At 39.0% G+C, this 17815-nt stretch overlaps 1 protein-coding gene across 1 annotated transcript; it reads right to left on the bottom strand.

The window, feature by feature from the left end:
- Positions 1–6708: 6708 nt before the first annotated feature.
- Positions 6709–17211, bottom strand: CYP86B1 (cytochrome P450, family 86, subfamily B, polypeptide 1). The gene is made up of 4 exons (XM_090013250.1): positions 16916–17211; positions 12445–12748; positions 10726–11361; positions 6709–7089 (listed from the first exon to the last, which is right to left on the bottom strand). Exons 1-4 carry the CDS (start codon positions 17209–17211, stop codon positions 6709–6711), a joined length of 1617 nt encoding a protein of 538 aa, XP_089869376.1.
- Positions 17212–17815: the final 604 nt, after the last annotated feature.

The following is a 17815-nucleotide window of genomic DNA, read 5'->3' as shown; positions in this document are numbered from 1 at the left end:
CTTGTTCTGGATTAGCTTGATATCTACTCACCAACCCTACTGCATAACATATGTCAGATCATGTACACATCATTAGGTACATCAGTCTGCCTACTACACTGGAGTAAGAGACTTTGAATATAGCTTCTATTTCTTTTGACTCCTTTGGGCACATCTTAAGACTTAAATTATTCTCTTTTGTAACATGAGTATCTATGGGTTTACAATCTTGCACATGAAATCGTTCTAAGACCTTATTTATATATGACTCTTGCGAAAGAGAAAAAAGTCTTTTTGAACGATCTCTTTTAGTTTTTATGCCCAGCATAAAGCATGCTTCACCTATATCTTTCATTTCAAAATGAATAGACAACCATTCTTTAATAGTTTTCAGAAACTCTAAATGATTACTAGCCAATAAAATATCATCTACATATAGAGTTAGGATTACAAATTTTGGACCTTGACACTTAAGATAAACACAGTGGTCCTCATCAATCATGGCAAAGTCATTGCACATGATGGTCTCATGAAACCTTAAATACCACTGTCTGGATGACTGCTTCAATCCATAAATGAATCGTTTGAGCTTGCATACTTTGCGCTCAAATCCAGCAGTAACAAACCCCTCGTGTTGTTCCATATATATTTCTTCATCCAGTTTTCCATTTAGGAATGCAGTCTTAACGTCCATTTGATGTAATTCTATTCATATGTGACACTATGGCTAACAAAAGGCGAATAAAGGTCAATTTGACCACAGGAGAGAATGTCTCATCATAGTCTATCTTTACCATCTGTGTGTATCCTTTAGCAACCAAACATGCTTTGTATTGCTCAATAGATCCATCGTCATTCCTCTTAATATTGAGAACCCATTTGCTCTCAATTGGTTTTCTTTCTTTTGGAAGATTAACAAGATCCCAGACCTCATTTGATGCCATGGATTTCATTTTCTCTTCCATTGTCTTACGCCATTCATCCCTTTTAGAACAAGATAGAGCATCTCTAACACTCTTAGGTATCTTATCATCTTGTGGCATAACCACAAAGGCTTTACCTTCGATTTAAAATCTCCAACGAGAAATTCTCTTCTTTAAACTCTTTTGAGTTGCCAGATCTTCATCAAAATCGATATCTACTTGAGTGCTACTCCCACTATCCAATAGTGGTATAGACACATCCTCTTGTGTTTATAAATCATGATGATCAATCTCTTTAGACTGATCTAAATCATTCAATTCATAGAATTGAAAGTTACGCTCTATCTTTCCTCTTTTAGAAAATTCACTTTCAATAAACGTGACATCTCTAGAATCTATCTCAGAAATACTCTCATATGTATTCTCTCCTAACAATATATATCCTTTTGAATGTTCACAGTATCTTATAAAGATACACTCCTTTCCTCTAGGACCTAATTTTTCATGTTGATGGGAAAGATCATGGACATATGCAACAGACTCCCAGGGTTTGAGATAAGCCAAATCTGGCTTTCTGCCTTTCCATAATTCGTAGGGAGTTGAAGAAATAGATTTAGTTGATACATGATTTAATACATGGGCTGCAGTTAACAAACAATCACAAAAAAAAAATGAATAAATTTGTTTGCGCCATCATGGACCTGACCATCTCTAAGAGGGACTTATTCCTCCTTTCTGCAACACCATTTTGTTGCAGAGTTCGAAGAGTAGTCAATTGTCTATCTATCCCTTTATCATCACATAATTCCTTGAATTGTTTAGATAGATATTCACGTCCACGATCTGTTCTCAAAGCCTTGATCTTACAATCAAGTTGATTCTCTACCATGTTCATAAAGGATCTAAAGCAATCCAATGCTTCAGATTTATGTAAAATTAAATACACATGGCTAAATCATGTATAATCATCAATAAAAGTAATGAAATAAGAGGCCTCATGCCTCGCTGCCACATTCATTGGTCCACATATATCAGAATGAATTAATTGAAGATGATAGGTTGCTCTAACTGCCTTTCCAAAAGGCAATCGAGTCACTTTTCCAGCGAGACAATGCTCACATATAGGCATTTCAATCTTCGCATAAGATTTCAAAAGACCCTCTCGTGCGAGCCTATCCATTCGCTTTTGCCCTATATGTCTAAGTCGAGCATGTCATATAGATACATCCACATCCATATTACTAGCAGTTGAAACAAAAGAAAAACATTCATCACTAATATTTAAACTTTTAAGTTTTGTGTTCAACACATAGAAACCATTAATCAAGAAACCAGAAGCAACTAAAGTATGTCCACAAAAGATGTCAACATTGACATCTCGAAACACAAGTTTATAGTTTAACATATACAAAGCAGAAACTGAAATCAAATTTCCTCGAATCTCTAAAACATGCAGAACATCATATAATAATAAAGATCGTCCTCCTCGCAAATCTAATTTGCAGGTCCCAATCATTTTGACTTCTGCTTTAGTGTTGTTCCCCATGAACAACCACTTTGAACCAGATGACATCTTTCTGTATTCGACGAAGTTTGTGCAGTCTTTGGTCACATGGTCGGTGGCTCCTGAGTCTACAATCCACAAAGGATTAGATTCAATAATTAGTGCACAACTACAAACATTGACACATATATCAGAAGTTATAAAAGAATGCATATTCTCCTGCTCATGACATTCACGAGCATAGTGACCCAAATTACCATACTTAAAGCATTTTGCATTTGACTTATTTTTTCTGCTACCACGCTTTCCAAAGCGCTGATAAGGCTTCTTTTCTTTCTCTTTGTCTTGTCCCTTCTTGTCACCCTTCTTGAACTTCCTTGGTCCATAAATTTTTTTCTTAAAAGATTTTGGCTTCTTTGAGCTTTCTGCCACATATGCCCTCATGCCAGATTGTTGAGTCGCTTCTAGGTGATCATTTTCTAGCTCTACATGATGGGCAATGTCATCGAAAGTCTTAATACTCTCGTTATGAGTCATATTAATTTTCATATGCTCCCAACTGTGTGGTAGAGAGCGAATCACAACCTGAACCTGTTGTTCATCTGTAAGGGTATGTCCTGCACTATTGAGCTCTCTTATCATATTTGTCATCTCCCTGAGATGCTGACTCATACTGTGTTGAGGATACTTTCTGTAGGAATCGAACCTGATGGCCAACCTTTTAAGCTTTGTGACTGATGTTCTCCCAAACTTATCTTTCAGGGCCATCCACATCTGTTGAGCAGTCTTATAATGCTCAAATTGACACATGATGTCATCCTGCATAGAACATAGCATGTTGACACGCACAATAGTATTCATGCACTTCCATTTCTCACAGGTCTCCATGTCCCTACGAGATTTGGCCTCATTACCAATTTTAGATCGTTCCACAGTATGATTGAGAGCCTCTAAGGCCTCGACCTCCTCCAGTGTAAACTGAATCTTTCTATGCCATATATCATAGTTATCACCGTTCAGTTTCTCAATCTGTGCTAAGTTCATTATGGATTTACTTAGTGCAGCCATGTCCTAATAAAATAAGAATAAAAATTATGCAACTAGGTTATTCATGCATGTTGTGATCTAATCACTAGCACATCTATATGCAGTCATAATCACACGATTAGATAACATATAATTTCTCACAGAGCATGGAATCGAAAGCTCACTACGTTCACAATCATCTCCCACTTTTCCTAAGATGATTATATTCATCTAAACTGTATTATAACTGTATAAATAAAATATTAACTCATGAAGTAAGTACTTCCAAAGTACTTTAAGCTCCCTAAATAATCAACATGATCACATTTATATATTCTCATTCATATTAAAATATGTATAGATGTATTGAATATGTATAAATGCATAAAATAAACAAGACATGTATATTTGACAAATTATTTATGCTTTAAAATTGAAACAAAAAATTAAAAAAAATAATAAATCCAGACTGGGTCCGGGTATCCCGGTCCAGCCAGAGCTCAACCAAAAAAGAAGCCTGCGACCTGCGGCACCAGCCGCAGGCCATGGGTCTATTCTCGCATGAACTCCGGCCAAAAGCTAGGGTCCGACCCCAAATAAAAAAGGAGAGCTTGCGGCCCTGCCGCAATGCCCTGGCCCGTGGCCGGGCGCAGTGGCCTAGCCAAAAAAGGCCAGGCCTGCAGCCTATGTCACAAGGTCTGGCCAGAGGCCCGGCCTGGCCAGGCCTGCAGCCTAGCCGCTAGGTCTGGCCAGAGGCTGGCTGGGCCTATCCTGTGCCCTACAGCCGACCATTCCATGCCTTGGTCATGCGACCACTGTCTTACGGTCAAACAAACAAATTTTTTTTTATTGTTGTTGTATGGCGACCGAACTGCTTGCGTCCACCATGAACGCACAAAAATGTCATCCCAGCCACGTACGAGGGAAACACCCGCAAACAAAACTAGCATAAAAAACCTACTATGCTCTAATACCAATGTAGGATAAAAATACATATGTATTTATGCATCAATATGGATAAATCCAAGAATAGGGTTTACATTACATACCTTTTTGAAGCGAAAGCAAAAAATCGGATTGTTGATGCTCGTTTTGCTCAACGGTTGCATGCCTTCACTTGGAGAGAACGGTGAATCCGCAAATCCAAGTGCCCACTATGAAGGATCACCACAAAGATAGTTTCACCGTCTTCTTCTTCTTCTTTCTTTTCATTATGCACACAGTACACAAGATCTCTCTTTTAAACACCCACTGTGCACAACTTTCTTTTTACTATTGAGATCTCTCTCAAGCACATGAGTGTACACAACCCTCTTTCTCTCTCCGTTTTGCCCTTCTCCTCACGCTCATCAGGAATTGAGCCCTAGAAGTGGGGAAAATGGGCGGTTTTCAAACCGCCCCCTTCTTTAACATGGGCTGGGTCCGGATCTCGCCCATCATGGGCAGACCCGATACCCAACCCAACAAATTCCAACATTCATTTCTAAATTTCTGTGTGTAGATCTCATAAAAAAAAAAGGGCAGTGTGCAGATGTGGTGAAACAGTGAGCTTGAAAGGGCTTATTGTTTCGTGCAATTGTCATCAGAAATTGCTAAGCTGACATTCTTTTTTCTTCCTTTCCCCACCATGAGTGTAACAAGTATCCATGAGAAAATGCTATGTCGCCAGAACTGCCTTTTTTTTACATGTTCAAATCCCTTGTACCTTCTCACATAAGCCATATCTAAGCTGGCAAGATTTTTTAGAAAATTTGTGCTTCTTTTATGAAAGACTCCTCTTTCATGAGAATGAAAGAAACAGGCTCAAAGAGCGTGTTTGACATTAGGGCATGTTTAGAAGCGAGAAAATAGTAGAAAAAGTAAAAATAAGAAAGAAAAAGTACATATTTTTCAATGGTTTCAAATGGAAGAAAATTTTTTAGAAAGAAAGTTTTTCTAAAAAGTACAAATTTTGATAAAAAAATATCCTCCACTAGGAGGGATAGAAGAAATTTTGTATATATTAAGGTCACTACCGCCGCATCGTCTCTGACCAGTATCTCATCATCGACCCCAATGGCCACTCTTTCATGATGGGTGTGCTTGCGAGAAGCAGAAGCTTGTCTACTCCATCGCTGCCATCGACTGCGGCTTTGACAACCCCGTCTTCGCCGTCATTGAGCTCAATTGCTTTGAGGTTGACTAGGACCCCTATGGCTAAGCTGCCATTGATGCCCCGAAACACCTCACCTTCTACGAGCTTGACCTTACCCTCAACCACGTCTCTCGCAAGTGGTTCGAGCCCATCGACAATGGTGCCAACGTACTTGTCACCATCCCCGACGACGTTCTTGTCTGCACCAAGAACTTTGTCATCTACAAGAACTAGAGCCACCCGAATATTTGTGCCCTCATCCACCCTGCCGTGGTAACCTCCCCGCCTAACGTGGGCTGATCGACCCCTTCCCCTCCTCCTATCCCTCTCATTTTCTCACATTTTACATTTTGTTTTACTATTTATGCTACACGAACAAGTGAAATTTTTTTATTTAGAAAAGTTATCATATCAAAACTTTTCATAGGAAATTTTTTTTTCGTATGAGAAATTTTCTTGATTCCAAGTGTGGCCTAGAGTAAAATAAGGAGTTGGGAAAAGCTATCTGGTGAGAAAAGGTTGGAGGGGTGGCGACTTTTTCTCACCACTTTTCTCAAACAAAGGGAAGAGGGGGTGAAAAAAAGTAACATGTTTGATGTGGTTCATGGAGCCCATCCGAAAGAGTAAAACAGTAAGCGTGACTCTTTTTGACATGACGTCAAGCATGCCTAAATATATCCCTATGATAAAGGCTGATCAGGTAAAATCACATTACAAACTTTGACACCTGAATGCCAAACACCCTCTTAATGCAAACTGCTAGATTCTAACAAGAAGCTGCTAAAAAGGCCACCAGAAATATCATGTGCCCACACAAACTCATTAAAAGCAATAATTAGTGCAATTTAAAGAGCATTCAACCCAACATTATTTATGAAATAACAAAGGACCCAAAAATCACTGGTACAAAGTATCAGGGTAGGTCATAACATTGGTTGTGGTCCTTGTGGAACACAAAACAAGGGAATGAACCCACAGAACCCCACTGCTGGCCCCAATCAAGGAACCATACAATGACATATTAAGGACAATAGAATGGTTGCGACTAACATATATGACTAAGTATCCAGAGATGATCAACAAGCTTGTCTTGCATAAGTTTACACCAGAAGTGGCTTGCACGCATACTATTGACAACCATTTTAGGTATCTTTTGCTTCCCTCTTTTGGAGAAAAACTTTCAGACCATGTTTCATATACATTGTTAGAGCTAGCTTTGGCATGATTGGGTGTCCCGGTATGACTTGGACGCGGAACCGGGATATGATAGCAGCTGCTACCATCTTCATTTGGTAGTAAGCAAGATCCTTGCCAAGACAGAGCCGCGGGCCACCATTGAAAGCTGCAAACTTGTAGGCCGGTTCGCTGATGAACTGGCCGTCTCGAATCCATCTTTCTGGTATGAATTCCCGACAATCTTTGCCCCATACTCTCTCCATTCTCCCCATTGTGTACATAGAATATAAGACTTTGGTCCCTTTCCTGAGCGCAGTACCATCTGGGAAGACCTCATCCTCTCTAACCTGCCACAAAATTGAAGGGTTCTTTAAGGTTTTCAATCAATGTAATCCATAAATGTAATATATATATATATATATATATATATATATATATATATATATATAGAGAGAGAGAGAGAGAGAGAGAGAGAGAGAGAGAGAGAGAGAGAGAGAGAGAGAAAACCATCTAGAAGGTCCAAAATTTGCAACCAACTACAATACTATAGCTCTTCTTCTCTAATGCTTAGGCATCGCATTGATTGGACCTCATATATTTAATCTTCATAATTTAGATGTAACATCTCAACTTTTTGTAACCTGATATTTTTCTATGTTTTAATATATTAAAATCATTTTTTTGTGTAATTCATAAATTATATTATCATATTTTAGATTTTGCAAGATTTGGACCCCAAAATCACCAAAATTGGGTTCAAATTCGATCCAATATGATCCAAGGGCAGCATCATAATTTTATAGACAAAAGACATAATTAGAAATTTTTAAAAAAGGTGAAGAATTATATTGTCAAGGGATATTTTAAGAATTTAATTAAAAAAAAGTTGGTTTTATTGGGTAATGACAGGATGGTAAATAAATTGACAAAAAAGGCAAAATGGGCATAGGGAGAAGATGGAAAATTAGATAAGATACAAGAGCACTTTGGGCACATTACGGTAGAGCCAGCTATCGTTAAAGGGGACACCTCAGCCCCACTGATACGACTCATTTAGACACTTGCAGAAGGGGTCATGATTATGGGGATTATGGCTTTATTAACCCCAAATCTCTCTCTTTTCCCTTGATTACGCGTGAATCTATTCTCTCTCTTCTCTCACCCTCTAAGCCCTTCACTCCTCTCGTCCACTTCATCTTCGTCTTCATCTTCATCTCCATCTTCTCTTTCTTCTCTTGCTCACCCCCAACAACGAGCTCTCCCTCTTCTCTCGTTTGTGAAACCAAACCCTATGAGTGGGCGATTCTGATGGACGAAGGAGCTATCATCGGTGGATTAATTTGATTATTTTGCATTTAACAAGGTGTGATATTCCTACTCCATAAACTCTAAGGGCATGCATTCATGTAGATAGAGTTTTGTTTGAAACCATTTTCGTTAAGTGAATTTTGGCATGATTGGGAAAGATTTTAGTGTGAAGTCATGAGTCTGTTCCTTTTGAGAATGTTACCTAATTTTATGGAGTTCAAAAACTATGTTTTGATTTCAGTTTTGTAGAATCTTTACATGCTTATGCTTATGACTATTGCATGTTAGAAAATTATGTTTTAATATGTATTCTTGTATATTTAAGTGGGTATGTGGTTAAATGCAAGCTTGATCATGTGTTTCTCATAAAAATTCACGTTAGAAAGTCTATCTCATGTTTTATCATGTGAATCCATAAATTTTCGTTGAAGATTGCTATTTTGGAATTGAGATTTTCGGTTTGGCCTTGTTTAAGACTTTATCATGGTCTTGTATCCGTTCTATTCCCGAGAGTTGACTCCGGTTGATCAGGATCGACTCACCTCAGTTTCAGAACTCTGTAATGGAATTGGAGGATAAGAGTCGACTCCATGTATTTAGTGAGTCAATTCAGACACCTGATGAGTCACTTCTGAGTAAGGATGAGTCGACCCCTGTAGTGTTGAGTCGATCCTTGCAGTGCTCGAGTCAACTCTTTAGTGGTATGAGTAGATTCTAATACGTATGAGTGAGCTTCTTTTGATGTTTTGAGTGCGTTTTGATGTGGTTGAGCCTGAGATCTGAGGGATCTAATCCACTAGGATGTGGTATGGTCTGTGGGACCCTACTTGGTTGACGTTGGAGGTTCTACACATGGGTTTCACCTACATTTTAGGTATTTTTGGTTGAGGATCGACTCATGGAGGTAAGAGATTTACTCTTTTATATCATGAGTTGACTCCTCTATCATGTAAGTAGACTCTTGCAAACTGCGAGTTGACTCCTACAGTAAAGAGTTGACTCTTTGCTACATTATTTTAGTTTTATTTATAGAGTTGACTCTTGAGCTCATAAGAGTCAATTCCTAAGTCGTCCAAATATGGTCTTTTTGGTATTTTAACTTCAAATATGGGTTTTTAACCCTAGGGGTTCGATAATGGTTGTGTATGGACTGCACTAATTGTATTTAGTTGATTTTGGAGTAATCTTTGTACAATAATGTATGAATGTGAGTTTGAGTGGTCCAAGAGGGATATATTTCATGTATTGATGTATATTGAATGTTGTATGTTGCATTGAGATGAAAGATCTCATTATTCCAGTTATGAGTATTGCAAATATGATAATATCAATGAGAAGAAAACGGTATGTATACATATCATTGGAATCCTAGGGCGATGACCTTAGAGGTATCTCGTTAGAAGGACATGTTGTTGTTATGTGTGCCGCATCTTGACCCAGACCCAAGTACCAAAATAGTATTGTGTGATGTTTATTGTTCATACTTACTTTGGACATTTGGTCCTTGTAGCTTGTACGGGAGGGGTAAAATCTAATATGTAAAATTCGATAAATGAAAAACTTGATTGTTAGATAAAGAACACTGTCGATTATTATTGGTTGTAGATTTTGGATTTTCCTTATGTTGGACAGTTTCCCATCCCTATATATATAAAATGTGTAACTTAAAGATCATTTATCTTCTTTGCCATCCTAGACCTCTTTAAAAAACAAACTTGCATGAGTTTTTTTTTTATAATTCAAATCTTAGATGTGTTTATCATTGCTTATTTGCTAAAATATATACTTTGAATTGAATTAATTTAACAATTTTTTTTATTTTTAGTTAATCAAGTTTTTTGTGCAACATATATAAATGATTTTTTATGTTAAGCTAAAAACACAATTAAACATGAAAAATGTTTAAACTAATGTTTTCTACTAAATAAAGCATAGAAATTACATATATGGATTTAGGTTAAATCCATATAAAAAACACATGCAAGTATGTTTTTTAAATGAGTTTGGGATGGAAATATTACTCTCTCTCTCTCTCTCTATGTATATAAAAAGAGATATCCTAATAGTTTTTTTTATCCTGAACCATCTTAAAAGCTTCTAAAAACATGGTTGCACATGTTTGCTTAATCCTCATCTATAAATGCATTCATCATCGCTTAACTTTAAACACTCTACCTCAATACTTTTAATAGTTCCAATAGTAATCTAAGGCACCCTAAGGGCAGAGGGGAGCGTGCATGGAGTTTTATGTTTCTGGGTGGGTGACCATGGAAATGGCGGGCAGGTTATATGTTCCCCCCAGGAACACGCACTGTAGCTACAGTGCGTGTTCTTGGGGGTGCACACGCAACACCCTCTCAAATGGAAATGGCTGGCTAAGATTGGCACAATCAGGTCTTCTATCCAGATGCACGAAGTTTCTCCGTGTAATAACCGGTAAAAAAAAAACTTGGAAAGGTACACCTCATGTGGCATGGCTGCATGTTTATGAATTGAGATCAGGTGCAATGTGATTGCACACTTCAAGAGTGGTGCTTCACCTGATCACCCATCATCCGCCTCCGTTAGGCCCCAAAGATGGTGGGTGATCAGGTGCAGCAGCACACTAAAAGTGTGCGATCACATTGCACATGCACCTGATCCTCCAAAAGAAGGACGTTTTGACCACCACGTACCTCTTTGTGATCAACCGGAACCGGCGGGTACAGCCGCAGTGCTTCCGAGAGGGCGGCCTGCAGGTACTCCATCCTCTTCACATCCTCCGCCCCCAATACTGCGGGACCGCAGCCCTCCTCCCCGTCGGACAGCCCCTTCTCCCCCCTTATCCGGCGAATCTCCTCCACTATCCTCTCCTCCACCTCCGGGTTCCGGCCGATCAGCCAGAAAAACCACGAGAGCGCCACCGAGGAGGTGTCCCGCCCGGCGAGGATGAAGTTGATGCACATGTCCCGCAGGAACCTGTCCGTGTATGGCTTTTCGTCATCGTCCCTCAGCCTCATGAACATGCTTAGGAGGTCAGACCTATCACCAGAATCCAGCAACATCTCCTCCCTCCGTGCTTTTATGACGCCATCGGCAAACTCCTCGACTCGCCGGACTGACCGTCTTAGCCTCCTCTCAGGTCCGAAATCGATGAACTGCATCGCCTTCCATATCGCCGTCGGGAAAACGAACCGGAGAGTCGACGTCTCCGTCGCCTCCTCGAACGACTTCGCGAACGGGATCTCCGGCAGCCCTGGTTTCAGGCCGCCGGGGTCGACGCCGAGGGCGATCATGCAAACGTTATCGAACGTTAGGCGGAGGAGAACGTCCTGCATGCATGGACCGCAAACGGGTTGAATATGATCCGAGACTGAACCCATATTTATGCAACAAGTCCAAAACCCTAGTCGGATCCAAATTAGATCCGGTGGATGCATTGAAGTTGAACCGGCACCTAATTGTATCCAGCAAAGAGGGTTTTTACATGCAGAAACTAGAAGGTGATAATGAACCTGGGTTGAAAGAAAAAAAAATTACCCGGGTCCGCATTTTTATCACCTTACCACAACGATAAACGTTTTAAATATTGACAAAACAACAGCGATTATCTTGTGATTATAAGGATGTCAATGGATCTGATTTTACCCGATATCTGACCAAATCTGACTCTGTTCAGTAGAATTTGGTAAGCCAAAATGATATCGGATTATAATTGGATGTGGATATGGTTTTGATTTTTTGCTACTGAATCCAACAAATATCCGGATTTGATGGATATTCGAACCCATGTAAAAAACCAGATAGGGATGAGCTTTTCACCATCCAAACCCAAATTCAAATCGGAATCCGTTTAGCCAACATCTAATTAGTTGAACCGGTATTGGCCACATCCGATTCGAATATGAACCCTTTACATCCCTACTTGTGAAAATTTGAAACTTTTGTAATTCCGGAGTTTTTTCTCCGAAAAAATCAGCTGAAATAAAATTTTAAAGACTAAAAAATTGTGTAAAAATAAGCAACTAATAAGATATATGTAAAGCAAAAAATCCCACATTTTCTTAATAAAATGTGAATATTGCCATAGAATCATGATATTTAAAAATGTAAAAACAGCACCACATTTGCAAAATATCATGATATTTTGACCTTTTAAAATGGCTGGCAAAATATCATAAGATTTTTGTGTTATTATCTCCCAAACCAGGTATATGTGTTTGGGTCATTTTGGGTACCCAACACAAACCCGATCCATTAACATCACTATGGAAAAGTTGGATCTTATAAGTTTTTGAACCCAACCCAATTGCACACTGGGATTTTATTAGGAAATCTGTATCGAAGGATAATGTGTCCGATTCGGATCTCAGATCCAATAAAATCCGACCGGCTTGCACCCATAGGCTACTTACCTGCAAGTCCAGGGCGACGCCATGATCGGCATAAGAATCCAGTACTGGAAGAAGCCGCGAGTAGACAAGCTCGGCGAGCGATGAGGCGGCGAGCTTCCGGAACTCGCCGGAGTGTAATGCGATGCTGGCCGTCTTCCTCTGCCGGTGCCAGAGCTCACCGTCAGCATTGAAGATGCCTTCACCAAGGAGGTCATGGAGGGTGTGCCTGAAATACTCCCCCTTGGGGAAACTCCAAAACTTGGTCTTCAACAAGAACTCCAAGTTCCCGGGATCTGATGTCATTACACAGTTTAAGTTGGTGAACCTGTACGTTGAGACATCACAGTTTTAGGCATTGTTTGTATTTTTTTTTACTGAATCGAAAAAACCCGAGTGGGGCCCATGAGTCACAATGCCGGGCACTAGTGGGGTTTGATCTGGTGTCTTCATCTCAGCACCCTCACAACCACCCCTCTGGCCACACGGGCAACCAGCATTGTTGTCAGAATCAGTTTTATGAGCAGAATAGTTTTCCAAAATGATTCAGAAAAACAGCCTGATCAAAAATCGAATCGGTTTGAATCGATAGACTCAAAAAACTGATAAAAAGATTAAAATTCCGAAAATTATCTAAACCAAAGGAGAATATAGAAATGAAGTAAATTATGATTAATTTATACGGTCTAATCAAATTCTAAAATGCGCCTCTAATGCCTAAGCAATATAATAATGGACAAATATTATAATAACTATCAAAAACTAAAAAGAAAGAACACTGATTCGGTTCGATTTGATTTTAAATCAGTGAGGTGCCGATTCAAACGGGTTTTGGTAAGCAGGGTACGTACTGTGTCAAGCTGAAGGCCCAGGATCGAATCTCTCTGCCACATGGGGCGGTTGTTGTTCCGGTAGGGGTCGGTTCGAACCCCAGCTTGCCTTTCCAAAAAAAAAAACACTGATTCGATTCGGTTTGATTTGTTTTTAAATCAGTGAGGTGCCCATTCGAACCGGTTTTTGTAACATTGATTTTAAGCAGTGTAGCATCAATTTGGAAAATATGATGGTCATTAGGACAATAAAATGTCATGTGATTCACTAGAGTCCATACCATATGATAGGATATCGACACCCGTCCTTTCGGCCTTGTGATCACACTACTAGTACTTTATAATTAAAAGCATAGTGACAAATGCTTCGTTATTTTCTTAAAACAATATGAGAAATTAAGTGGTAAACATTCAAAAATGTTGATAAAACATAATAATGTTAAAACATCCTGCTAAACAAATGCATCATAATTTTATTGAAACATATAGTTTCTTAATTTGTCAAAAAGAAGAAAGAACTTTTATGTGATTCCTACTACATACTTTCTAATATGTGTTTTTTGTATTTAAAAATTTTGTGTATTTATTTCTGCTAAGGGCTTTCTCAGAAAGCTCAAAAAATTGATTCATTAGTAAATAAAATCACTTGGATTAATATTTTTTAGCCACAATTTTTTTTAGTTTGCTAAACAGTATCTAATTCCATGCATGTGGCAGAAATCCATTGGTGGCTTGATTTAAATTTAAAAGGCAGCTGCTATATATATATGCTATGAACATGTGTCTAGATCCAACTTAAGAGACCAAGAGGGAGGGGGGGTTTGATGCAGTGAATGGGAGGATCACTGCTGAACCCCGCAAAATCAATACCCTAGCTAGAAACCTAAATACCTATAAAATCAAGAATTAATGAAAGTAACTGAAATTGCTGAAAAACCGTCTAAAATCAACAATAATTCATTATCAACTACTCCCTCTTCGTCATTATAATAAGTATTTATAGCTGAACAAATAAAAACCTTAGAAACCCTAATCCTATTACAAATTTGAAATAGATTCAAAATTTAAATAAGATCTGAACAAGATTCAAAAACCAATATCAAGCTAGATAATAAAAAAAACACAAATAATTAGGATGGATAATGAATGGACCCCCCTATGGAACCGGTACAGTCTTGCTGCTGCTGCTGTGACCTGGGCTGTTCAAACTCGGTTCACTTCAAAATGCACAGTGAAGTTCGATGTCAAAACCTTTTAGAAAAGAGCAACGACCTAACCACTACGGAGACAACTACTTTCATGAATTAATTTGCAAATATGTTATATATATACTCTAATGTCAGCCTTATTGAGCTTTTCGAGCTTAACAACTTGATCAAGCTTGGCTCGTTTATCCACACCAACAACAAGCCTGGACTTCTGTTCAAGCTTGGCTCATTTATTTTTTGAACGAGCTCGAATCGAGCATAAAAGTGTGGAGCCCGAGCTAGCTCGTCTCGTTGTGCATCCCCAGCTGTGTCTGGGGTACAAAAGGACTGTATCATTCCTGTTTTCCAGAAGAAAAAGGGGGAAATTCTAGCATGCAGATGCAGATATGGAATTAATTGTGTGCCTTGTTAGCAATTTAATGCTTGTCTCATTGATCAAATCCTATGGGCCCTATCCAAAATAAATGTCATTGGCCATAGCCCGTCAGGTTGATGGCGTACGTACGATACTTGAAAAGAGAGGAAAAGAACACCTCCAGGTGAAAAAAAAAAGAATTATTTTTACCTCCTCATCTAACCATCAGAGTCACAATTCTCAAAGATTTTTATGCATGGGAAAAATCTCTAAAAGGTTTCCTCACATATGAGATCTAAAATTTCTCTGAGACATAAAGAAATTTAATTGAAAAATACACAAAACAAAAACATGTTAATATGTCATTGATCAACCAAGTTTTTTTTAAAATAACGATAATATGAAAATATCATGATTTCATCCTTTTCTGAAAATGTCATGATAAAATTATAAGGTTTTCAAAATACCTTTGATATTTGAGGCTTAAGTTTCAATCCAGAGAAATATAGAAGATCACTAAAATCAGAAAATGACGTCCTCTGCTCTTTTTGTTGCTAAAATTTCAAAAACAAGGGTGCCCACAAGGACTGTGCTCATCTGGTAGGGGCGACTCGTGAATGTCACCAATCACACAATTTGAAACCCATGTAGCATTCTTTATTGCAAGGTCGAAGCTGGGTGCAAGTCAAGTTCAAATCCCAATGGTAGCGCTGTATGACTGGTAGGGGTCGGCCTAGTCCAGCTTGCCTTTCAAAAAAAAAACAAAAAACAAAGGACGAAGCTGGGTGCACTCTCTGATGGGAAGCCAATTGTGCGGTTGATGATGAGGGGTTTTCCCCTTGGACTATACCAAAAACACGGGTCAGGAATGTGTAGATTTATATCAAATCTGGTCTAGGGCCGAGGGATATATTGGTCCATAGACATGATTAATGAGGTCTAACTCTAAACAGTTCTTGTTCAGGCCCAACTGGTTCCAGGTTGGTTCACCATATGACCGTAGCAGATTTGGGCTAGACAACCTAAACATAGTGGGTTCATGGCTAATACCTTCAGACTCATGTGGATTCGAGTCAGTTCCAAACTAAACCATGTAGGTCCCAATATGTCGAATCCACGTGAGAAGGTTCAGACCTAGGTGGATCAACTTGACCAGTAAAAAGGAATCCTTTTTCTGGTTTTTCATGGGAAGATATAACAGTTTCAAACTTTCATTATAGATGGCAGAGCTCAAGCATTCCTATCAATAGCTAAACGAGAAGCTCTATCCAATCTCCGGCTCAGGGACTACACCAAGCTTCAGCTTTGCGGCAAGAGACGCACACTCATGGCTTTCAAGCTGAAAGCCACAGGATCGAATCCCATTAGCACATGGGGGCTGCCGTTTCTTTATTACGGTTGGAGGTGGTAGTGTCCTCAACCCAGACATTTACCTTGCAGGTTGGCTGGCCCATTAAGTGCGAAGGGCTTTCCTTCATCATTAAAAAAAAAAACTTTAAAGGAGAGAGAGGGCGGGGGGAGGAAGAGGCATCCTATAAAACCCTAGTTTTTCTGTCTTTTCATACGGCTTATTTTCTCATCGATCCCTTGTATTATCAAAATCTTTAGATTGTTGAATCTGCTCCGTTGTATTGTAAAATCGAGAAAAAAAAAATCCATGGCATTACAAAACCTCATTAATTTGGCTCTAACTGTAGTAGTAGTGATACCTTTTAAAGCTCTTACTGTTGCTACCATTGGAACAAGAGCCAAAACAAAACTAAAAAAATGAAAAACAAGAAGAAGACCAGCAGTGATAGCAGGAGAAGAACATCAACGAGTATAACAAGAAGAAAGAACATGAAGAAGAAGAAGAAGAAGAGGGTTATGATAATGATATAAAAAGTAATAAAAGAAGTAGCAATTGCTTGTGTTGGGACGTTGCAAGTTCTAACCCCAAATGGTATGGTTGTATAACTGGTAGGGATCTGCCTAACCCTAGCTTTTTTCTGTCAAAATAAAAAAAATAGCAATGATAGTAGCAGTAGAACATCAAGAGGATGAAGAAGAAGATGATGATGCTAATAATGATAATGAAGAAGTACTACTAGAAATGCACATACCAAGGTCCACTGAAGAAGAAAGTTCCTCCTTGCCGAATAATCACGTCGGAAATCCACTCATGCACGTCATTTCTTAGCCCAAAGATCATGGAGGGAAGCATTCCAAACACGGGCCAAACCGGCAAACCCCGGAGCTTCTTCTGGCGAAGATAGTGAAGGGCCAAGAAAGCAAGGAGGGCCACAAGGAGCTCAACCAAGCCCACTTCAAGGTGCCCAAGAGAAGGTATTGGCCTAGGTCCTTCCCCTACAATAGTGCCAACCTCCACCATGCAGGGAGAAAGGTTGTGCAAGTCCATGGTGGTTGTGGTGGTGGGGAAAGTGAGGGATGGTGCAATTGCTTTTTGTTTAAATGGGTGCTCCTTGCTTGCTTCCCCTCTACACTTCATGAGGGAAGCAGATTAGGTCATGCTGAACATGTGCTTTTTGCTCATGCCAACATCGTGGCCGTCTGTTTGCATTTTGGATGAATACCACGTAGCATATAACTGTTCTGTTTACTTTTTAACTTTTCAAAATACAAAACTGACGGCCACGATGTTGGCATGAGCAAAAAAAAGCTCATGATCAGCATGACCTGATCTGCTTCCGTTCATGAGGGGTTGATTCGTTTGGAGGGCCAGATAGGGGAAATTTCATTTAGGGACCAATATTTTGTCTTTAATTTCAAATATAGCTCATATATTTTTAAAAAATTTAAATATAGCTCAAACTTTTCATGAAAATTGTTAAATAGGGATCTCAGGTCAACACTAATGTTATCAGTATTTGTGCCTATGGGCAGAAATTTGATACGCTGCAGGCCTAAGTTGGCAAATTTTAATAATTATAAAAATACCAAAAATACTTTTTTAATAATTTGTATATTTAGTTTAATAGTTTTATCACGTGTCACATTATAAT

Source organism: Nuphar pumila, chromosome 7 (assembly GCF_984573655.1).
Source record: "Nuphar pumila chromosome 7, dmNupPumi1.hap1.1, whole genome shotgun sequence".
NCBI classification, from domain to species: Eukaryota; Viridiplantae; Streptophyta; class Magnoliopsida; order Nymphaeales; family Nymphaeaceae; genus Nuphar; species Nuphar pumila.
This window is presented reverse-complemented; position numbering and strand designations above follow the sequence as displayed.